Source organism: Hibiscus syriacus, unplaced genomic scaffold (genome assembly GCF_006381635.1).
Source record: "Hibiscus syriacus cultivar Baekdansim isolate YM2019G1 unplaced genomic scaffold, ASM638163v2 tig00110788_pilon, whole genome shotgun sequence".
In the NCBI taxonomy this organism is placed as follows: Eukaryota; Viridiplantae; Streptophyta; class Magnoliopsida; order Malvales; family Malvaceae; genus Hibiscus; species Hibiscus syriacus.
In genome coordinates, this window is record NW_024062863.1 from 175,051 (window position 1) to 200,404 (window position 25,354).

Sequence of the window (25,354 nt, forward strand, 5' to 3'; positions counted from 1 at the left end):
TTATTTATTTAAATTTACAGGAACATTGGAACATCGTGTTACACCATGGACTGAAAAAAAGATAACGAAACGTGTTGTGAAGTCAACGTCATGGAGAGTTGAACCATGTTCAAACACTTTGTTTGAAGTATTGGATAATAACTTAAATGGCTTGTCGATCTAAATGCAAGGACGTAGTTGTATGAATGGCAAACATCTGGTTATCCGTGTGGCCATGTTATAAAAGTTGCTCTTCATCTAAACCAAGATGATTCAAGCACATACGATATGGATTGCTACATTACAGAAGTATATCGACAGACTTATGCCGAGATTGTCTACCCTATTCCACATCCTTCTGAGTGGGACATACCAGATGACTTACAAACAGTTTTGCCACCAGCCATGGACAGAAGGCTACCTGGCCGACCAAAAAGTCACGATCGTATACCGTCTAAGGGTGAAGAAAAAAAGAGATCGACATGTAGTCGGTGCAAGGAAAGTGGTCATACAAGGTTGACATGTGGATCACCAGTTCCATCACAATCATCTTTTCCTCTACCAAAATGGATCATCATCAAATCCAAAGCTCATATGGTGTCAAGAAAAGGCAATCAAAATCGTAATCATCTTTAAAATCCCATCACAACTGGCTTCAACTTTGGGGACTGTTAACTTAGGTGATTTTTAAATGCAAACGTTGTATTATGTAGATTTTATGTGTTAACTTTTAACATTTTCAGTTAGGCATGTATTAGTAACTTGAGTTTGAAAATTGCTATGATCTGTTCAGTTGTTATCACTTATTAGGCAATCATTTGACTATCGCAACACGGAAATGACATTCGCAATCATCTTAATGTCTATCGCAACGTGGAAATTACTATCGCAATGCGAAATGAAAATCACAACGAGATAATCGCAATGCGAAATGAAAATCGCAATGAGAGAATCGCAATGCGAAATGAAAATCGCAACGAGGGAATCGCAAAGTGAAATGAAAATCGCAACGCGAATTTAGTTTGCGTTGCGTTTAGTTTCGCGTTTTTTTCGCATTGTGATTCTCTAGTTGCATTTCATTTCGCATTGCGATTATCTCGTTGCGATTTTCATTTCGATTGCGATAGTAATTTTTGCCTTCAATAATGCAGATGAAATCAACAAATCAATCATTACATTTCAATCAATTAAACAAGCACAATAAGAATTATGTTAACTAATTAAACAAATCAACTTTTACAAATCACATTTTACAAATAATTAAACAATAAAAAATAAGCAATAATTCTTATTTCCTCATACTATGAATCAACTTTTGCAGCCACACATCATTTTCACGCAATCACTTCTGAGATTAACCTGCATAAACCAAATATTTGCTCAAAAACACTTTCTACACATCTAAAACCTACAAATAGCAAATTATTGAATTCTAGGTACTTAACCAAACATTTTCAAACCACAAGCCTAAACATACCAATTGTTTATGGACATTTTTATAACGCGGATGCAGGTAGGCAGCGTCTTGTATATATCGATCTAGCCATATAATGCGAAACCACAAGCCTATGCAACTCTATCTCTATCGGTGGGAGGTAGATACTTTATACTTCCTGTGATCAAACGGTCCAACGCCAAGCATACGAGAGGACACAATCCCCTCTGGGTCCTTTCGTTTGTTGTGGTGCGGTCTCGTCTTGCTAACTGTAATATTGAGCTTCTTTGGCTTGTTTCCAGAACGAGTCAATAATTTATCGCATCCAAGAATTTAGCCAAATGAGCTCCATCCCTTATAATATCTCTTAAATCAGCCAATATGTAATATCATGTGTCATATACTATTGCTTTAAGGATGGGATCTGAAGCTCGCGAGAAGCCAATGTTTACGTTCCAAAACAGGGAAACACCTGCAATCATAAGTATAATTCATTCATTTGCGCACTTATTTATGAATACCTTTAAACTCAATCTAAAATAACACTAACTTATCGACCTCCCACCATGTAGGATAAAGTTTAGCTTGTCCATTGCCCAACGCAAATGATTCATCTCGTTGATTCTTCAAGTGAACGGCGTTAAAGACGTCGGCATAATTGTATATCGTGTATTTCTTTTATTTTCCTTAAGTTTCCTAATTATTAGAAGGCGTGACACCCACGCATTGATATGCTGTTTTACAAAAAAGACATATTAGTAACTTACATAAATTTAAAAAAAAATATCAAATTAAAATATAAGAAAATATAAGACTTACCCCTCCATCGAAATAGCCATTGTAATAATATGCCCCACCAAGACCGATCAAGCAACAAAAGATCATCGTTGAGCTTGCATATGTCAGTGAAACACCCCTGGCTCGCTCATGTAGATAAAAATCAACTGCGGTCTTAGCCCAAAGGGTGTTATCCAGAATTGTGTCCAGTAGTTGTTTCTCCACTTCAGATACAATATGGTACTGGCCGTAACTCATACGAGAGCCAACTTGAATCCATCATGTCCGGCACGTCAGAGGGTTTCTCAAGAATCCTACATGACGCCATGTGAATCGGGCTCTTGAATGGTGGGGGGACCTCTTCAACGATGACAGTGGCCTCTTGAACGGTGGGAGGGGACTCTCGAGGAATGATAGGGGCCTCTTTGACAGGCGAGGGGCTTCTCTTGCGTGTCTTTGCACTATTGGGGTGTACGAAGACTTAATAGCACGTGCACGCCGTCTGATGCGTGAACTCTGTCGTGCAAGAAAAACCCGACGTAAAGCATCCACTTATCGGTCCGCTAAATAATTAAATACAAATATCAGTAATAAATAGACATGATATTTAAACAGTGAAAACAAAGACAAATATATTTCAAACTTTCAACCAAAAGACAAAACAAAGACAAATACTAACTTCACAGTGTTAAAGAATACACAGTTTAGCAGAATTGGCAGCAACCGAATAAATTTACTTCAACCAAAAGACAAAACAAAAGACAAATACTAACTTCACAGTGTTAATAAACAGTTAGCAGTATTGGCAGCACCGAATAAATTTACTAAGCAATCTAAGTGAAATGGTTAATTTAAGTGAAATTACGAGTAAATTTATCATCAAGTTAAATATGGAAAATCTTAAACTTACCTCGTGCGTAGAGTATGAACCTCATTCTGCAACGATACTACCATCTCACGTAGAGCGACAACCTCACCACGTAAAGTAGACCCTCCACACGCCATGCACCATCGTTATCGCGTAGAGTACCGATCTCCTCACGCAAGGCATTGACCTCATCACGTAACTCCTTGACTCATCCGTGGAGGTGAGGTGGAGAACAGGGAGATAGAAGTTGTGGCATCTTTGCCGGTCGCCTATCATGAGGTGATGGTGGAGAAGAGGCTCGATGATGTGACGGGATAGGTGATGGCTCTCGTTGTAGAGGTGTATAGTCGGGTCGATCAGTGATGGCTCTGGGTGAGGTGATGGCTCTCGAAGTGGAGGAAGTGGAGGCTGCTCATCATTCGTGACATCAAGAAAACGCTGACTAGCTTGCCACCAATCAGTGGCAAGCTCCTCCGTGGGTGTCAGTCATTAATGGAATGTTGGCCTCCTAAAAATATAAAAACTCAAACAAAGTTAAACGTCTACTATTAATAACTTGCTTATATATGATAGTATTTGTGTTAACTTACATTATTTATTGTCGCATATGGTAAGTCTTCCCAATCCAACAGACGTTTCCTTTCCAGGAAATAGCCCTAGGAATATCATTTGAGGTTTTTAATGCATATGTCTGCATGTGGGGAAAGCCTCGAATATTCAAATCTACAAACAATATAATAACAAACATTAGTAATTGTTAAATAATAATTATAATTTTGAAAACTTATATAGAAATTCTTACCTTAAAGGCCCAAACAAAGCTGACAAAGTGTATTTCGACCATCGCCCCGCAAACGTTTGCGGTCATCAAAGGCAGACGCAACTTAGTCCAGGTAGCTTTCCATATATACGAACCCACGGAAACAGATTCCATGCATTTAGGTCCTCTACCAATAATATTAGCTCCTGAGGAATAGGTTGTCTGGCCTCTGCCTAAAAAGCGACATACAAAAGTAGTAGAAGGCATACTCGGACAACATCGACGTCATTCATCCGAGTAAAACCATCTTTCTTATTAAACAATTTCTTCATGTCGTCGAGTGTAAGTTCGGCTCTCTATTGACTCATCAGGAAAAACCCTGGATAACCATGATGGGCGGGTGATATGACGAGTGTACCGGCCTACATCATCGTGTCCGAATCGTAGACCAGTGATTAAGCATAACTCCTTCCGCCCAAAACAAGTATACGCCGGTGGAAAATGAAACCATATCTTCTCACCACGTTGTATATTGTCGGGTAGATCGCTAGTCATGGTCTGAAGCCACAAATGGTCAAATTAGCATCTCCACCCGGATGTTGTACTCTCAGCCATGACCCGAAACAGGTTTCCTCAAACAATTTCTTTGTGCAGGTGAAAGCTTCGAAGCAATTGTAGTGGCAGGCCAACTTTATTCCTTAATGTCAATGAAGCCGAAAAAATTTCTACAAAAACAATAAACATACCAGTTAGATATACCAAAAACTACACTGTGAAGATATACCAAAAACAATAAACATAATAGTAGTTATTCTTGAAACTAAAATTTGTAACATGTTTTGTCTTTTGGTTGAAATGAAAATCGCAACGAGATAATGAAAATCGCAAACGCGAAATGAAAATCGCAATGCGATTTGGTTTCGCGTTGCGATTATTTCGTTGCGATAGTTATTTCCACGTTGCGATTTTCATTCTCGAAACTATTCTTCTTCTGCATTACTTCAACCAAAAGATAAAACAAAGACAAATACTAACTTCACAGGCTAAACAGTTTAGCAGTATTGGCGAATGAATTTAATAAGAAATCTAAGTGAAATGGTTAATCTATTATTGAAATTACCAGTAAACTTATCAATCAATATGAAAAACCTAAAATAATGCAAAAATTTCAAAATAAAAATAATTAAAAAAACTAACCCTCGGAGGTTGATTTCTATTTCTGAATGATTGTGAGGGATTTCTGACCGTGAATGGTTGTGAGGGATTTCGCCGGCGATGGGGACGGAAATCTTCGGATAGGGACGGATTTCGCCGTAGAGAGTGAGAGATGGAGATGAGACTGAGTGTTGTGATTTTAGGTTTGAGGTTATGAGTTGATTACTGTGGACGGTTCAGTTTCCGATATATTAAGAAAAAATTCGTGTTTGGAATTTGAAAAAAAAATACGCGTTAATACGAATGGCGTTATGTAAATCGCATTCGCATTACGAATTATGAAAATCGCAACGCGAATACGTAAATCGCAATGCGAATTAGGAAAATTGCATTGCGATAGTCAGTATCGCATTACGATTTTCCAAATTCGCATTACGATTTACTTATTCGCATTGCGAATTGGAAAATGCAACGCGAAATTGGAAAATCGCATTGCGATAGTCATAATCGCGTTGCGAATCTGGAAACTGATTTGCGATAATGGAGATCGCGTTGCGAATTAGCGATCGCATTGCGATTTTGTTGGTCATTTTGGCAAATCCGAAAAAAATTGGTTAAAATCGTATATTATATGGAATTTTTGGTTATTTTCTCAATTTAAAATTGTCAAAATCGAGCACTTCCCACGTGTGACGTGGACCTCACAATCATATGTGGTAGAAGCCCGTAATTATCACTATCATTCCAGGGCAACTTACAAAGAAAGTAAAATATACTAAATGTTCCTAAACTATGACTAAATTATCATTGTGGTTATTATACTTTTAAAAGTTATATAATAATCATTAATTTATTAAATTATTATAAAAATATTATTATAATGTAATAATAATAATAGTAATAATAATTTGATAAATTTAATGATCATTTTGTAATAGTTTAAAATTTTTAGTGATTATTTTATAATAATTTAGTAAGATTTAATGACTATTCTATAATATTTTAATTAATTTTAATGATATTTTATAATATTTTGTTAAATTTAATGACTATTTTTTTAATTTTATAATGACTATTTTGTAATAATTTGTTAAATTTAATAATTATTTTACAACTTTTGAAAGTTTATTGACCAAAACAATTATTTGATTATAGTTTAGGGACCTCTATTTTACTTTACCAAAAAACAAATTTCTGCTGGGTTAAGTCGAGCCAATCCTGTTGCCTGTTTCGAAGCAGACAACGAAAGAGACGGCGCAACAACTAACGTCGAAATCCCACCTAAGACCTCTCCGTTAACTTCGAACCACGCACTTCCCAATAGAAAGCATTTAATAGGGATGAATGTTTAATTGAGTATAGTCGAATTATTATTTAATTTAATAAGTTTTATTTTATTACTTAAATTTTATTTAAAAAATTTTTTATTCGAATTGAATTATTTAAGTTTTTGTTTAAATTTAATTATACATATTTATAATATTATGGTAATATTTGATTCTAATTTAAACCATTTTTTATAATTACATATAATACATATATATTTTTCATATATGATATACATATAAGATACAAAATTAAAAGATTCGACTAAAATTTAAAAAAATCTACTAATTATTAAAAATTTCAAATTATTTAAATTTATAAATTAGAGTTAACTCAATTTAATTCGAGTTGAATTTTGTTGGCCCTAAAATACAATTCCCCAATCATCCGTACGTAAAACGCCGTTAAGAAACAGCATTAGCCCACCACCGTTTGCCGCCAAAATGGTCCGTCATATTAAACACATTCCTCCATTCCCCGGTTAAATCCTGAACCAGAGTTAGTTAAGTTAGTTAATTTAGCCGTAAGACAGTGCTTAATAAGAGAAAACCAAATAAAGACATAAAAGAGGAAAGAAATAGGAGAAAGAATCATAGTTAAAGGCAGACAACATTCGCGTAATATAAGACACGCGCAAAGCGATTTTCAGGGATTCTTTTGCAACGGCGTTTCTTAGCTGAAAGCGGTTTTTGGAGGTGAAGCAAGGCGGTATTGTAACGGTGAAAGCGGTTTTTGATTACGGTGTTTGGATCTGGTGATTGTTACGGTGTTGCGAAGAAGCGGAGACGAGTGGTGAATTAGAAGTGTAGTTTTGAAGAGTCAAGCAATTGAATCGTGTTAACTTGATTGTTTAAGTGTATACGGTACGACTTATTAAGTGAAGGATCAGATCGGTTTGGACTTTGGAGGTTTTTGAAATTCGCTGCTGCTTGTTGTTGACTAGGAGAGTTAGAGAGAGTTAAATGATGGCGAATCTGGGAGAGTCGTTTTCGCAGACAAATAATGTCTCCTCTGAAGGTAAAAAGAAAACACAAATGGTCAGCTTTTTTATTTTTGTTTGTCTTTTCCTGGAAAATTTTTGGAACTTTTTTTATCTTATTTTGAGTGATAGGAAATGGAGGCGATGATCTGTACACGGAATTATGGAAGTTATGTGCCGGACCACTGGTTGAGGTTCCTCGAGCTAACGAGAGAGTATATTATTTTCTTCAAGGACATATGGAACAGGTAAATCTCTTTTCACTTTCGTATTTTATTTTTACTTAATTTTTTTATGGAAATGATTAATTTCTTCTTGGATTTGAAATTCTGCTATTTTTGGTGGGGGATTGTTTTAGTTGGAAGCGTCCACGAATCAGGAATTCAATCAGAGGATTCCGATGTTTAATCTTCCGTCAAAGATTCTTTGCCGTGTCGTTCACATTCAGTTGCTGGTAATATTAACAACTATGGTTTCTAGTTGTGTTGTTTGTTTCCCGAGAAAATGGAGATGAAAAAAATGAACTGAGTAATTATTGGGATTTGGGACCCTATTATTATTTTGATCTTGAAGAGGACGTAGACCTTAAGCTTTAAATAATTTTTTTAGTAATTGGTTTTTCAGCTCAAAAAATGGGGTTTCCAATAGAATGTAAGAGATGTAGTTTAGGTGGACAGTAATATTATCCTGTCAACATGATTGATTTCTGCATAACGCTCATGGATCTTTTATGTATGTAGGCTGAAAAAGAAACTGATGAAGTTTATGCACAAGTAACTTTGTTGCCGGATCCAAATGTAAGAACCAATTTTCTTCCTTGCTGATTTGTATTTTTTTAAGATTTGAATTGCCCTTGAAATTAATGATTTCCTTCTTTTCTCATCTATAGCAATCCGAGCCAACAACCCCTGATCCATGCCCTCCTGAGTCTCAAGGACCTACTATCCATTCATTCAGCAAGGTTTTAACTGCCTCAGATACGAGCACCCATGGAGGGTTTTCTGTTCTTCGCAAACATGCCACTGAATGCCTTCCTAAACTTGTACTCCTTTTAAGACGACAACACTGTTTTTTTGGCCTTTTACATCTTTTGTTGTTGTAAATATCCTTTTTGCTGATTTCTATACATGGATATCTTTAAGGACATGAACGAGGCAACCCCAACCCAGGAATTGGTTGCTAAGGATCTTCATGGCTATGAATGGCGTTTTAAGCATATTTTCAGAGGTAATAATAATATACACACCTGATTTTTATACTCTTGTTTGTTCAGTTATTTAATATAAAACACCTTTATATTTTTACTGTCCATTCTGTGTAAAAGACACCTCCACCATTCATCAAGTGGCACATTATTTATGTGTATCTGATTAAATGAACAGGCCAACCAAGGAGGCATTTGCTGACAACAGGATGGAGTACGTTGTTACTTCAAAGAGATTAGTCGCTGGTGACTCTTTTGTCTTTTTGAGGTAGATCATTTATGGATTTTTTTCTACTTGTTTGTGTTTGTTCACCTTGAACATGTTCCGGCCTTTGGTGGTTTTTCTACATGTTATGGGCTACTTTTTTTAACACTTGGTTAACTAGAGGGGAAAATGGCGAACTACGTGTTGGAGTGAGGCATGCTGTTCGGCAAAATAGCATCATGCCATCGTCATTGATTTCAAGTCAGATCATGCATGTTGGAGTGCTTGCAACTGCATCTCATGCAGTTTCAACACAAACCCTCTTTGTTGTCTACTATAAGCTTAGGTATGATATTTGCAGATTTGTCAAAATTTGAGGTAAAAATGATACATTTTCTTATATCTTCTCTTGTGTAAAATATCAGGACAAGTAGGTTCATCATTGGGTTGAACAAATATTTGGAGGCTGTCAAAAATAAGTTTACTGTTGGCGTGAGATTTAAGATGCGGTTTGAAGAGGAGGATTCTCCTGAGAGAAGGTAGTGGAGCTTACCACACGATTGATTTGAATCGATGATTATTTGATCGCTTCTGTAAATTCATACTCAACATATCTTGATTGATAAGGTTTGCCGGCACAATCATTGGGGTTGAAGATTTTTCTCCTTACTGGAAAGATTCAAAATGGAGATCATTGAAGGTAACTTCTTCTCACATGCTTTCTTCAACTCTAAGTTAAATTATTTTGACAGTTTAGGAGCAGTTGTTATTGGGCCGCTATGGCCATAATCATAACAGACGGGGGAAATGCTGAGGGCTATAATTACCAATTTGTCAACAGGTACAATGGGATGAACCTGCCTCTATTCCAAGACCTGACAGAGTTTCACCGTGGGAGATAGAACCCTTTCCTGCTCACGTTCCAACATCTCTGGCTCAACCAGTTGCAGCTAAGAACAAAAGGCCTCGACCACCTGCTGAAATTCCTGCCATAGGTGAAGACATGCTTTGCTTGTTGATACCTCTTCTGTTTTGCTTTTATTTTTTATAACCAACTCATCCACCTTATTGGAATAATATAGATATATCTTCAAAAGCATCAGCTCATCCTGTCATGTGGCACCAAATGCAGACAGAGATGAGCAGTAGTTGCAGCTTTGTTACCAAGACCCCGAATGAAGGAAGTTGGCTACCTTCTCCTGGCATGAGCGTTTTCCATCATCTGTTTCCTGATGCAAGAGAAGATAAAACGAGTTTATCTGATTGGCCAATTCCTCCAGGTTTTTCAAATCCACAGCTCAACCAGGATTCAACCTTTGGTCCAATTGAAAAGTTAAGCAGATCAGAGACAGCTTATAGTTGCCGATTATTTGGTATTGAGCTAATAAACCATTCTGCAAGCTCAACACCATTGGAGATGACATCTCCAAAACTTTCTACTATGACTACGGGTTTAACCGACCAACTTGACCCGAGCACCCTATCCTCTACTGATTCAGATCAGAAGTCCAACCTTTCAAAAGATTCTAAAGAGAAGCAGGAACGGTTACAGCTATCAGCAAAAGAAATCCAGAGCAGGCAAAGTTGCTCTAGCTTTACAAGAAGTCGTACAAAGGTATTGAAAATGAAATATTCTTGCAAGTATTAATTCCTCCAATTGGATAATTATTTACTTCGAAGAATTTCCGGTAATCTTTCTTTGGCATCTGTGTATGTGAACAGGTTCAGATGCAGGGAATAGCTGTAGGTCGTGCTGTGGACTTGGCCATGTTCGAGGGTTACGATCAGTTTATTAATGAACTAGAGGAGATGTTTGATATTAAGGGAGAGCTTCACCCTAGGAATAAGTGGGAGATTGTCTACACTGATAATGAAGGGGATATGATGCTTGTAGGCGATGATCCATGGCCGTAAGTAGCCTAATAATTCCTCGAGTCTTCCACATATATATGATTATTTGTTCTAGAATTCAGACGTTTATCTACTTTGATCTTATATTCATGCAGGGAATTTTGCAACATGGTAAGAAGAATATTTATTTGTACAAGCCAGGATGTGAAAAAGATGAGTAGAAGAAGCAAATTTCCCCTGGCTTCCATTGAAGGTGAAGGGACGATAATAAGCTCAGACTCATCCGAAAACTAAAATAAGAACCCGTTCATCCTTCACTTCCTGTTTGTTTATTGCTGGTACGTAGCAGCTTTTGTGTGTTACTTTTAGGTTGTGGAGTAAAGTAGATGAACCCAAATCACTTAGCTTGGTTTTAGAGCTTCCATAGACCTAAACATCATCATCTGGTTTTGAAAGAAGCAAGAATTCTTCATGTTTTAGTTCGGGATAAGAGGCCAGGAACATGAGAATATCTATACTTATGATATTGGTGATGGGTTGGGGGGCTATGATATTGGTGTTTCTTGTGCTTGTAAATATGAAATGTACTCTGGCAGTATAATCCACGACTGTAGCTGCTTAGAGCTTATAATACTCCCACTAATTTAGTTAGCCTCAGTGTCCTTGTAGGGGGTTCAATTTGTACATAATCATTAGGCCATGATCTTTTCCATTATTCAAGAATGGCTTTAGTCATAATCTTATTTCACTCTCCCCTTTATTAGAAGGGTGACATTTCTTGACATTACTAAGTGATCCATTTACGATGTATAAAACTTTTAACATTATATTGGTTTTGGATTATAACTGTTAATCCAAAAAAAAAATTAATCTTACCATCATAATAATGCGTTTCGTCACCTTTATTTTTTATTCATCATTCATCCAAATACACCATTTAAAACCCATTTGAATTCAGACATAACATCATAAATCAACATTTGCCTTCTACCAAGCTATTATTATTTATTAGTTGATATATCAAGATAAAATTAAATTTATTTAATTAAATTTATTATTACTAATAAATCATTATCTAATTCAGTACACGTTTGATATGAATTTTTATTATATAATAAATAATTACAAACAACAAAGCTAAGAAGACTATTGTTAAATCCTAAAATAGTTCGCATAACAGGATCGCTCTTGTATCAGATCCTAAGTAGCTACTATCATCCAACCTTAGATTCTGCTATCTTAAAGGAGTGTTGACTGCAAATCAATATTCTTCATCAATTGATTTGCATCCTAAAATGGAGCCTTGCTCACTTAGGCATAGCAAGTTGAACCAATTAAAAATAGACTGCAAAGAATTCAGCAGACGTAGCCCCCATGTCTTGAAACACTGCAATCCTTCTTAAAATTAAGCTAGCTCTTCTGTGGTTGCATCCATCTCATTCATCTTCAAGCCCCAGTAATCAGACATCATTCCAGGAATAATCAGACATTCATTGCACACTCTCCACCCAAGAGCTTGATCCACGAGACTCCAAAAACTCTTCATGACTCGAGCAAGTAAAAATGTGGGGTGCCGAGAAGATATTCCAACATTGATTTTCTAAAAACCCCATACTGAAATCTGCTAAAACACACACAAAGCCTTCCACAAACATAACAAATCTCATTTACATTCAAGAGCAAGTAACACAAACTCGAGCTCCCAATACGCTTGGTAGAACTCTCTTTAAACTCCACAGAAAATATATATTTCTTCCACGCCCTATCATTGAAAGAGCCCCCAAATATTGTTATGAGTTGCTTACAATTTTGACTCCAAGATGCATACCAATTTGATCACATAGTCCGTATGGACTTTTGCAACTTCACGACAAAACTCTTAATCTTAAAAATCCATACGCAGAACAATCATTAACAGAACATCAATGCACGTTCCACCAATTGAATTATCTAGGTCAATAGAGAATGAAAAAACCAGCATCAAGTGGCGACTAAGAGCCCCCGAAACAAACCTCCATCACGTTAGCTATAGCCCCTCCAGTCTTGTCAATTCGTTTACCACTTCCTGCTCATCTCCATCGATACTAAAACCCAACTTTTTTTTGCAAATGCCAATGCTTGATTCGCGTTCTTCAGAATCACTTTCTTTTTTGCAGCCGTCGATAAAACCATATTTTAAAGATCTATCTTAAAATTATTTTTTTTCTTACCCGGAATGCATTTGCAACCATTCTTAAGGTTGACCAAAACTGATAAGGAACCTGAATTTCAGCTTGTTTAATATTTTGAATTTCATCCTCAGACAACTTAGCACCATGCTTGTCAAAACCATCACAAGACAACCCAATACTACTAATGTCTTCTAATTCTTCTAAAGATCTCTTGATTCCACCAAAATTTCATTGAGGTAAGACCATTTATGTTCCTCCAAAATTTTGAAGTGCTTCTCATTTTTTATTTCTAACAGAAAAAATCTTCCTCCAATCTTCTTAATTTCAATTTTACCGAGGCCCCACACTCGAAGTCTGTCTAGAAAACTATTGGTATCACAAACAGCTGCTATCGAACCTATTAAGCATTTTTGTCATCTCCATAAGGTTTTCTCTTCTACATGCCCCATAGTCTTTTTGATATCATTCAGTCCTTGCTTGTTCGAATTGAACGTGTTGTCCTGTTTTTGTCTTGATGTTTAGCATTTTTTTCACTAGACACTTTATCTCTCCATGGATGGTTCCTTTCCACAGTTGTATTTATCTGTTCTTCTCCACTCTCCTTTACTGCAGGAGCCTTCATTCCATTAAACCTTCACTTCCCATCGCCAAGAAAACCTTCACTTCCAGCGGTAATCTCCTCACCGTTCTTCACTCAGCTATCACCACTTCCATACCAACTCGACTCTTGCCACAGTCACTGAACCACTTTCGTCCCACCACCAAAACCTCCATCAACATCCCAAAGCACTAACCTAAACGCCAACTACCCAACAACATAAACGCAAATGCTTACGTATTTTAAGTTTTAACAACATTTTTATTTGTCATCGATCAGGTTTTGATGGACAAAAATAGAGACAGACATTACAGCCTTTCCTGCCCTGTGACATGTGCTAGACCCTGCTGAAATTCGGAATCGATTGGCTTTTGATCAGTTTCCTCAAGAATTCCAAGGTCTAAATGAACGTGAATGATCTTACGGGCTTGTCGGGTAGTGGAGGCAACGCACCGCGAAACGATGTCGTTCCCGCGCATGATCCACGCTACATTGCTCAATCATCCTGCAATTTTTCTTCTTCCCTTAGGTAAAATTGGTATTCAGCTATGGTGTCTTGATATTACACAAAACTATGGGCGGTTGCCCAATGTTGGATAGTGGATACACAAATGCAAGGCATAAACAAAATGGAACTTGACGAAAGCCCAATCATTCGTTAACCTATGAAAACCCTTTTATTCATAAATGCACTTTCACTTGTATATTCATACTGGAATTATCTTCGAGTGCGTATGTATGTGTCCGACATTCATACGAAAGGTAATGTGTTTCTATTCTTTCAACTACCTACCATATCACTTGAACTGGATTCTTTTATCTTTATATTATTATATTTACTTTAATTTGAGAATAATTGACGACATAGACAAATCCATAGTTTTGCATCAGTTTTTTAGGTTTATCCCTGCATATTGTGTGGCCTGTCAGAACGTGCCCACATGGGGTACTTTCATCCTTTGCTCCCATGGCTAACCAGTCCTTAATTTGCCTATAAAAACCCTTGCTCTGCTTCACCATTTCATCGCACCAACACTTACATTAATTGTACGAAACAACAACTACTATATCACTGTGTTATTCTGATTCTAAAACATGACTTTCAACACCGTTGCATCGCCTGCACTTCTTGTTCCCTGAACCTATTGTTCTTCACCTTGGTGAGCTCCAACATATGTATAATTTTATATTAGATGGATAAAAACAAATTATCAATATAAAAAATAAAAAAAATATTTAAAATATATAGAAATTTAAAATTTTCATGGACGACCATCCCTATCGGTCTGTCACTGATGAGCAAGACCTACGTGCCATGCCCACCACCACCCAAGGGCCCGCCCTCGGGACCTAAAAAGCCAGCCACTTGCCCTAGAGATACACTCAAACCGGGTGTGTATGCTTAATTGTTGTGGGGAGTGGTGTAATTTATGGTAATGGTCTAAATCAAAGCTTTTGTTATCAACGTGTGCGAGAGTCAGCACTTTATGGATTTCAAAATGATATCTAAATTTTAAAATACTTGAATTGAACTCTCATAATGTCGGTATTGTATCAATTAGATATTTATGCTAACGTAACTATTAGCTTATGCATTAAATGGAAGTTGAAATCCAACGTGAAACATATTTAAAAGAAGTAGATCAAACTATGAATATGTTAAAAATTTATAAGTGAAAAAATAATTAAAGTGAAGTAATATGAAATAATCACGTACCTCAACGGATGAGAAAAAAATTTACTATAAAATATATAGATACAAAAAGTTCAAATGATTTTTCTTTTATGTTATAAACCCAATATTTTATCAAAATTCTTTTTACATCTCTACAATTGGAACAGAGATTCAACTTTAATCTTTTGAACCGATATCCCAAATAGATTACTCTCTCCAAACTGAGCTATTGAGTTTGGGTTTTGACTATTAATTTCGTATTCAATATTTTTTTCATGTGGTGGATACAAATTGTGTTTAGGATATGCAATTACTCACCCTAAAATAACTTAATTATCGAACTTAACATTGTTTAATGTTTTGAATTATTACTTGGATGAAGCACAGCTGCAAATCATATAATTTATGGTAAGATAGATCTGCAGATCGATCCTATAAGAGCAATGGGAACATGGCATGTGCTATATAATTTCCTCCTCAATCACAAACATCCAAACTTCACCAGCCAAACTCATGGAATGTTTGTTTCTCATATGCTTCACCAGCCAGCTCAAAGTGATGACCCTACAGTTTGATTAACATTTAAAAAACAACCGACTACCCCTCTTGAAGACACTATAAAATCCCCTCTCCCCTCATTCCAAATTCATCATCCTCAAACACTCCTACTTTCAACTCTAAGCCAACTAGGGTTTTGAGATGGCTTCAAAAAGATCAGCTTCCATGGCCCTCTTTTTGGCACTCAATATTCTCTTCCTTTCCCTTGGCAGTGCTTCTACCCCCTGCCCTCCCACCAGCCGTAACCCGAGGCAGAACCCCAACCCCAACCCTACTCCATCTACACGAGGCAGATGCCCCAGGGATGCCCTTAAGTTAGGTGTGTGCGTTAATGTGCTTAACTTGGTCAACGTCGTCGTCGGTTCACCCCCGGTGCAGCCATGTTGTTCCCTTATCCAAGGCCTGGCCGACCTCGAAGCCGCCGTCTGCCTCTGCACTGCACTCAGAGCTAATGTCTTGGGCCTCAACCTTAACATCCCAGTTTCCCTTAGCTTGCTTCTCAACATTTGCTCAAGGAACGTTCCAACGGGATTCCAATGCTAAATCACCACACTTCACCATCTTCATCTTCCTTATGGTTTTTGAAATTTATAGTTTCCAATAAAGCAGTGTTTAATTTCTTTTGGCAACTTTGTTGTTTAATTTCCTAGTAGGAATTGATGCATTCAAGTGTGTTTTTCTCAGAGATTTGTGAATCTCTGAGGGACATGAAAATACTTGTATTATTTTCCTTGTTGTTTCTTTATCGATTTATTAATATGATGCCTATTTATTTATATTTTTATGTTTGTATTTTTCTCACAACATGCAAAATGTGAGCAAACCACATGGATCAATATTTTTATACCTTAATTAAGAATTCTTCAAGCGAAAACTAATAACCAATATCATTCAATAATGGTGGCTCAACCTTGGGAGCGCCTCCGTGGCGTGGTGGGTTTCGGCGGCGTTACGGCGTATGATGTGGCTGCGTACGAGGAACACAAGCATAAACTGGTTGCAGTTATACCAACATGAAAAGGTGGAAAAACATGCATGGCAGTAAGATTTATGTTACCCCATGAGTGCCTAAGAGAATGAAAACACCTACTACCCTACAAATATATGTGAAAATAGAAAAGGCTAAAAGTACATTAAAGGTTACTAACTATGCTCAAATGGTTATTTTGGTTGCTAAATTTTATAAAAATTATAAAACAGTCATTGATTTTATTAAAATGTTATAAAATGATATTAAATTTTATCCAAATGTTATAAAATAATCATTAAATTCATCAGAATTTTACACTTAATTATAATATTGCAGAGACCATTTTATAAAAATTTGATAAATTTAATACTATTTATAATTTTTATAAGTTCAATGACTAAAACGATCCTTTAGTTTAAGCAATCGATTCCGTTGGTCTTCCATTGACAACATGCCAATATATCAACACTTTGCTCCGAAAAATGCCATATACCAACAAAATTAGGGTTTAGCAGTAATCATAGAATATTGAAAGGAAGCTTCTCAAACTGCTTTGTTTCCATTAAATGTTACTTTCTTATATGCTTCAATTTGAATTTTCCGGGAAAATACGAAAAGAACAAAACCAGAAAACTCAGAAGAAAAATGAATAGAGTATGAATGTAGCTAATAGAAAGAAGAAGAAATTCCAGCAACTTGAGGAACAGTAGAAGTAAGAGTTGATGGAAGTAATTATGAGGGGCCATGTGCTTAATTCCTCTCCTTTCTCAAACATCTGCAAATCCCCATACATTGCTCTGGCTTTTCCAGTTCACCATGAAAGCTAAGAGACAAAGCTACCTCATCAGCATTCACATGTATGTGCTTATTTCCACTTGTCCCTTTCATTCATTCATTTTGGTTCCAATATTATTTCTCTTTCTCTACATACACGTATACATACATATATATAGTAGTATATTAATATTTTAATTTAATAACTAACTAATTTGAATCGAATACGGCGTAGGTTCATTATGAGAAAGACCTTAATTTAACTTGTTTTATTTACTAAAATTCAAAATTTAAATATTATGTAATAAAAAAACGTCTCTTTCTAATAAATCAAATACTCATATGTTTAATGATTTACATTTAATAACAATTAATCTAATGTAATTAGGGATTTAAATAGTGGTAAGGGAATGAGCGAAATAGTATTCGTTATATAACAACAGTGGTGCAATGTGAGATTACTATTATAAAAAATAATGTTATGAAATAGAATCACACCGATAATGGTGAATAGAAGTCACAATTTAATGGGCAACAACCAATAACAATAATATTGAGTTACTATTCCCGTTATTGTTCTATTACAGTAAAAAAAATTAAAAATCAATAACCCATTGCAACAATTTAAATTATTATATTTTATAATAAATTGTGTGAAGTAAAAAAATATTCATGACTATAATACAAATTATAATTGTAATAATATCTATTATGTTTGTAACTACGATCAACATAATCATAATTGTAATTAATTTTTTTATACAAATTATGATCTTAGAAGTAGCGTATCAACTAGCATGGAAGAAACAAAAATAGTTTGAGATATCATTTTTATTCTTATCTTTAACTTTATTATTATCATTTATATTGATTTTAATATGTGAAGATGAATAATTGACGACTTATAGACAAATCCATAGTTTTTCATCCAATTTCTTTCAGGCTTATCCCTACCTGGTCTGCCAGGTTGTACCCCAAACCCAACGTGCCCACATGGGGTATGTTCACTCACAACGTGCCCATGGCTATAACCAGTCCCTTAATTCGCCTATAAAAACCCTAGCCCTGCTTCACCATTTCATCACACCAACACTCACAACTAATAACACCATTGTCTCTGTTGTTGTGAATCTAAAACATCATGGCTTCGACCACCGTCACATCGGCTGCACTTCTCGTTGCCCTGAACCTGTTGTTCTTCACCCTGGTGAGCTCGACCTACGTGCCATGCCCACCACCACCAAAGAGTCCCAAGCCATCCCCCAAGGGCCCGCCCTCGGGGCCTAAAAAGCCAGCCACTTGCCCTAAAGATACACTCAAACTGGGCGTCTGTGCTGATTTGTTGGGGGGATTAGTGCACCTTGTCGTCGGAAGCTCGTCGAGGACCAAATGCTGCTCTCTCATCTCGGGTTTGGCTGATCTCGATGCCGCCGTTTGCCTTTGCACTGCAATCAAGGCCAATGTGTTGGGGACTAACCTCAATGTTCCCGTTTCATTGTCCCTGCTGCTCAACACCTGTGGAAAGAAACTGCCTGCCGGTTACAAATGTTATTATTAAGCTTACTTCCAATGTTTTGGTTTCTTTTTTAATATGTTTTGAGTGTGTTTCATTTGGAGTTTTGGCATGCCATAATCATTCGGCTTTTTTACCCCACTGACACCGTTTATTTTTATTTTTACTTTTCTAACACCGTTCGACCAATATTTCCAAAACTAGCACCCTTTCTGCTGAGTTGGCAAAGGCGCGTCCCCGGGGGCGCGCTTTACCCGTGTTTTCACTGAGTTGGATGCCACGTGTGAAAGGCGCGTCCCGGGGACGCGCCTTTGCCATATCAGACACGTGTGGAAGGCGCATCCCCGGGACGCGCCTTCCATTAAATGTCATTAATGCCCCCATCCGTTTTTCCTAACTACCCTCCTCCTCCCCTATAAACCCCCTCAACCCTCACTCATTCTTCACACCAAAATCATCTTCTCCTCTCTTATATGACTCAAATTCTCCAACTATTTGAGTTTTAAATTTGTTATTAGTGGTAAGAAATTTATTTTTATGTTAGTATTTTTTAAAATAGTTATTATTTTTATATAATATATTTATGTAAATATTATTTATTATTAAAATAATATTTATAAATTATTATTTATTTAGAATTATTAATTTTTTTGCTAATTATATTGTTTGTCTACAGTTATAATGGAAAACGAAATACTGTTGCGATTGGAATGATCATATCTCCAGACATTTTAGCGATATGGTAATATTTTATAATTAATGTTAATATTTAAATTTATTTTTATTTTAAAGTTATTATGAATTATATTAATTTTACTTTTATATATATTATTTAGGATGCTGATCGTATTTTAGAAACTTTTATTAAAAATCCACGTATACCGACACCGGAACGTATTTTGCCATATTTGGCTTCTGCTGGGTTCGGGTATATTGCAACAATTATAGGCGGTTGCAAACTCGAACCTGTCCTAATTTCTGCACTGATTGAGAGGTGGAGGCCCGAGACACACACTTTTCACCTTCCATGTGGGATGCAACAATTACGTTGGAGGATGTCTCTATGCATCTGGGGCTTCCCGTCGACGGAAATATGATGTGTGGTATGGCGGATGGTGATTGGCAATCAATGTGCATTGATTATCTTGGAGCTGCTCCGCCAGAGTTTAATGGAGGTAGAATAGCTTTATCTTGGTTGAAAGCTAATTTTGAGGTTTTAAATGAAAATGCTTCAGAGGATCAAGCAAAGGCATGTGCTCGGGCATATATTCTACGAATAATTGGAGGAATATTGATGCCCGACAAATCTCGCAACCAGGTGCATTGTATGTGGTTGCGGCATCTGATCGATTTTGATGAAGCTGGAAGATATAGTTGGGGTGCTGCAGTTTTGGCATTTCTCTTTAGAGAAATGTGTCGGGCGACGAATTATAAGAAAACTGCTATCGGTGGATGTCTTCTGCTTCTACAATCATGGGCGTGGTTCCGCATGCCTTTCTTATGCCCGATCGTGAATGAACCATACGTATTCCCCTTATTGTTGAGGTAATTTTCGAACTAAATTTTGATTTAAATATTTTCAATTAAATAGGGTGATATTTAGTTTATATTATATTTCATAGGTGGTCGATGAAAAGAAAGGACCATAAAAGTATACCTACTGTTTTAGAGGAAATTCGTTTACTTATTGATACGAAAGCTGGGTCTGAGGTATGTTTTTAAATTTGTTTAATTATTAATATTTTAATTTAAAATGTTAGATATAATTAGAATATTTTATTTATTGAATTGTATATTTATATTTCAGTTTCAGTGGATACCTTATGCGAGCGATGAAGTGAAAGCTTGCATCCCACCCCACCTAGAGGGTCATTAGAGGTATGGATATCGGTTATACCTCTTATATGTTATGCTTATTGAGTGGCATCCAGTTGATCGCGTGCTCCGTCAGTATGGTTGTACGCAATATATTCCTGGAGCTCCTAGAAATTTAGACGACGTGCATAACATAGATAGACGGGGAAAGAAAGATGTTAACTGGGTGGTGAGACACAGAGATTGGATTGCGCTTTGGGAGAACCGATATACACTGTTGGCCCCTCGACAATATTACGCTGAAACTGGTATGGTTACGAATAACTATATGGACTGGTTTAATGAAAATGGGGCGTTTCTACTTTCGGCGAAGACGAGGGGTTAACATTCCTAGGCGCCGAGAAAGACGTCAACCGTCTCAATATCATCGTCCCCCGACGCGTGGAGAGAGAAGGCGCTACCGGTTCTGCATCAGTCCCACCACAACCCTTATTCGTCGATGCGCGGGGTAATGCCCAGCCCTCCACTTCATATGCCAAGCCCACCAGTTTATATGCCATCTCCGCAGGGTTACATTCCGAGCCCGCAGGGTTACATTCTCTTATTAGGCTGGTGGTGCTTCTCCGCAGACACCTCAATCTTCATCTGGATCACATACATCGATGCCAATGTTTCCACAGTTTCCACAGTTCCCGGGGAGCGGTGGGATGTTACTAGCACTCCTCCAGGGTCGTTATTTATACAGGCCCTTCAGCCCCTTCAGCGTCATCTGCACCAAATGAAGAAAATGCTGCTGATGATGATAGTGAAGATGAGGACTGAAGAACAAGTTCCACGAAGAAATCCTCCACGAAATAGGCAACCACCGCCATGTGGAACTCATCGAGACGACGACATCGGTGATCCAGTTATATTTAATGTTATTTAAATAATTAAATTTCAGAATTTTATGTAATTTGGTTATGTTATTTAAATGTTTCATGGTTACATACATATTTTTTTATGTTATTTTTATTCACATTTAACATTAAAGTTTGATAAATGTTTTTAAAATACAAATTATATTATTCGAAATTTAAAATAAAAATAAAATATTATTCAAATTTAAATTTAAAAATAATTATAGTATTCGAATTTAACATTAAATTTCAACTTAATATTCCAATTGTATTCGAAATTAAAAGTTATATTCCAATTAGTTCACAATACTTAAATTGAAATTAAAGGACTCCAACATATGATTTTATCATTAACATATATATTAAAACGTATACATTAAAATCAACTTATGTTGAGTTCATCGATCGACGTAATCAACAAGAGGGGGTGAATTGGCAATTTATTCAATGTCACATTTCAATGCTTATTCCATACAATTTCAATGTCACAATCAACTTATCACTTCACTTTATTCAATTTATCAATAACATTTATCTAATTTATTCAAACTTCACATAACGTTTTAATTTAAGTTTTCTTAACTTGTTGAACATTCAAAAGAAGTTAAATTTAAGTTATTCCCCGAGGGACATGAGTGACATAATAGGGCAATGATAATATTCTCTGACGAAATAATGGAAGGCGCGTCCCCGGGAACGCGCCTTCACGTGAATAGTGAAATAATAGGTACTGATATATCTAGTGTCCCCGAGGGACATGAATGACATAATAGGGCAATGATAATATTCTCTGACGAAATAATGGAAGGCGCGCCCCCGGGAACGCGCCTTCACGTGAATAGTGAAATAATAGGTACTGATATATCTAGTGTCCCCGAGGGACATGAATGACATAATAGGGCAATGATAATATTCTCTGACGAAATAATGGAAGGCGCGCCCCCGGGAACGCGCCTTCACGTGAATAGTGAAATAATAGGTACTGATATATCTAGTGTCCCCGAGGACATGAATGACATAATAGGGCAATGATAATATTCTCTGACGAAATAATGGAAGGCGCGCCCCGGGAACGCGCCTTCACGTGAATAGTGAACCGATATAGAAACTATTATATGCAAATTATAAACTTTCAAAACAAACTTCAGTTCATCTTTCAAATTCTCAAATTCCCAAACTCTAAATTCTCAAATTCTCTGAAAATGAGTCGTCTTTCTGCTGTTGTTTTGTATGATGGAGAAATTAAGGAAGCTGAAGAGGGGGTTGTTTTGAGTCAGATCATTATATCCCCTTAACCTTGAAGAGAAACATCACAATTGAGGAGTTAATCACAAAAATTTCGTTAAAGATTCGTGTAGCAGGCCAGAGAAGACTATCTTCACTTCAATACAGATTTCCTACTGAACTTTTTCCGCTCACGTATACATCATTTCAGCTTTCAAACGATGATGTTTCTATGATGGTTGATGCTCATATGGGGAGTTCACAATCTCTATTGAAATGTATGCCACTTTTATTGAGGTTCGTGTAACTCGTGGTCTCTCATATTCCTCTCACTTTGGCATTGCATATCAAACTGATCAAGTTGATAGCCCGACACAACTTATCTGTAATGATTTCACATCATTAATGGCGGATCCAACGCCATATACCATGCCATCAAGTTCAATAGGAAGGCATTCATCTTCAACTGCTTATGATCTCAACCCACGTGGCTTCACCAATAATCCATATGGCAACATCTCTTCTACTTCAAGGGGCAGACATTCATCTGCCAATGTTTCGACTTACATATGGAAATGCAACAGACGACAGTCTATTCACATCCCACATGATACAATGGCCTCAAGTTCAAGGGGAGGACACGCAAGCGGAACTTATTTGACCTCAACATTGGATTATCGGAACCCTCATCTCCACCAGAAGAACCTCTTCGGGAGCCAGGTGCAGATGGTGCTGAACGGGATTATTCGTTGAACCTGACTCACCACAGTTTAACGTACATTCTGATGATGACGAGGATGACGTTCCGATAAATACAACACCAGCCGAACTTCCTGCACATATGTATGAGGCTGATTATGATGCAATGTATGAGCTGAATTTCCAGATCTTCCTGATGTTGGAAACTATGGACTTCAATCATCAGTCAATGACGGTAATTTACATATTGGAATGGAGTTCGCATCGAAGGAGGAAGCAATGATGGCAATAAAGAGTTACAATATTCGTAACTCAGTTCAGTCCCGAGTTGATCGATCTAACACGGAGAATCTGCTACTGCGAGTCCAACGTCACAACAGATGTCAATGGATGGTCCGTGTATCAAAGAGGAAGAGGAAGAACAACTTATGGGAACTAACCAGATACAACGGTCCTCATACATGTTGTGCAACAGGTATAAACCAGGATCATCCCAACTTGGACTCCAACATTATTTGTCAAGCAATCATGCCCATTGTGAAGCAAAGCTCTCATATAGCTGTTGCAGTGTTGATTTCTGCTATACAGTCCCAATATGGGTACACTGTCTCATATAAAAAAGCGTGGTTGGCAAAACAGAATGCCATTTGCAAACTTCATGGCGAATGGGATTCCTCTTACAACGAGCTGCCCAGTTGGTTTCATGTTGTGCAAAGACTTAATCCCGGGACAATTGTTGAGTTCGAAACTCAACATCATTACGTGAATGATCGAATGGTTCGCGATCGCTGCCAATTTTACCGAGTCTTTTGGACTTACCCTCAGTATTAATGCAGTCAAGTACTGTAAACCAATTGTCCAAATTGATGGTACTTTCTTGTATGGGAAATACACAAGTTTTATTATTGGCTGTGGTCCAAGATGGAAACCGCAATATTCTTCCTGTTGCGTTTGCCCTCGTTCAAGGAGAAGACACTGAGTTGGGCTTTTTTCCTTAAAAATTTACGTTTACATGTTGTCACCAGGGAACGAGTATGCATTATTTCAGACCGAGGAGCCGGGATAAAAGCAGCAATGGACTCTTTGGGTACAATGTATAGACCTTCACCTGTTCAACATCGTTATTGTGTCCGTCATATTGCAAACTATTACGGAAAATACAAGAAGAACGATGAACGTCAGTTAGTCGTGCGGATGGGTATGTTACTTTTTCCCAATTTTTCTATCAATTTCTTATACTTATTTATACTTCATATTAACTATTACATATTCCTAATGACTTAGGTTACGAACTCTTACCTCAAAGGTTTGAGTCGATGCTACAAGAGCTGTTTGGCAAAAATAAGAAGGGGTGCGAGTACATTATGGACATCAGCAAAGAAATGTGGACAAATGCATATGACGGGGGTATCGCTATGGTCATATGACAACAAACTTGGCTGAAGCAATAAATTCAACCTTAAAGGGGGCGCGTCATTTACCAGTCACGGCGTTGGTCAAAACGACTTATTTTCGTTTGGGTCAACTCTTTGCAAAACTCGGTGGACAAGCTCTTACTTGGATGCAAAACGGACATATTTACCACCCAAGACTAGTAGCCGATTTACAGAAAAAAATGGCTACATCAAATGGGATGTTAGTTACAAATTTTTCTCGCACCCGTGAATTGTTTCGTGTAACCGAAATGCCACGTCCGCTGCAAGGGATTGAAGCTAACTCTTTCAGAGTTAATCTGCAAGAGAGGTGGTGCGATTGTGGTTTCTTTCAAGCACTCAAATATCCATGCTCTCATGTCATTGCTGCTTGCTCACATTCGCATTTGGACTACAAAAATTATGTTGATCCCGTTATACCAACTTTCACAAGTTTTCAAGGTATATGAATTTGAGTTTCCGCCCATAGGAAACGAAAGAGACCCA

At 37.0% G+C, this 25,354-nt stretch overlaps 2 protein-coding genes, 1 long non-coding RNA gene and 1 pseudogene across 3 annotated transcripts; 3 read left to right on the forward strand and 1 right to left on the reverse strand.

Annotated features, from left to right (window-relative positions):
• Positions 1-6,974: 6,974 nt before the first annotated feature.
• Positions 6,975-10,954, forward strand: LOC120140654 (annotated as a pseudogene).
• Positions 10,955-11,148: 194 nt separating this feature from the next.
• Positions 11,149-20,817, reverse strand: LOC120140665. The gene is made up of 3 exons (XR_005517732.1): positions 20,807-20,817; positions 12,230-12,232; positions 11,149-11,265 (listed from the first exon to the last, which is right to left on the reverse strand). It is a non-coding gene; the product is annotated as an uncharacterized LOC120140665 (long non-coding RNA).
• Positions 15,622-24,973, forward strand: LOC120140662 (14 kDa proline-rich protein DC2.15-like). Its single transcript, XM_039155630.1, has 3 exons — positions 15,622-16,105; positions 20,253-20,257; positions 24,962-24,973. The coding sequence occupies exon 1, from the start codon at positions 15,683-15,685 to the stop codon at positions 16,082-16,084; it is 402 nt and encodes a 133-aa protein (XP_039011561.1). The 5' UTR covers positions 15,622-15,682; the 3' UTR covers positions 16,085-16,105; positions 20,253-20,257; positions 24,962-24,973.
• On the forward strand, positions 18,377-18,892 carry LOC120140661 (14 kDa proline-rich protein DC2.15-like). Its single transcript, XM_039155629.1, has one exon. It carries the CDS (start codon positions 18,427-18,429, stop codon positions 18,841-18,843), a length of 417 nt encoding a protein of 138 aa, XP_039011560.1. The 5' UTR covers positions 18,377-18,426; the 3' UTR covers positions 18,844-18,892.
• Positions 24,974-25,354: the final 381 nt, after the last annotated feature.

What these genes read in the sequence shown, in the direction of transcription:
- LOC120140662 (XM_039155630.1), top strand. Translation starts at nt 15,683, where the DNA reads ATGGCTTCAAAAAGATCAGCTTCCATGGCCCTCTTTTTGGCACTCAAT.
- LOC120140661 (XM_039155629.1), top strand. Translation starts at nt 18,427, where the DNA reads ATGGCTTCGACCACCGTCACATCGGCTGCACTTCTCGTTGCCCTGAAC.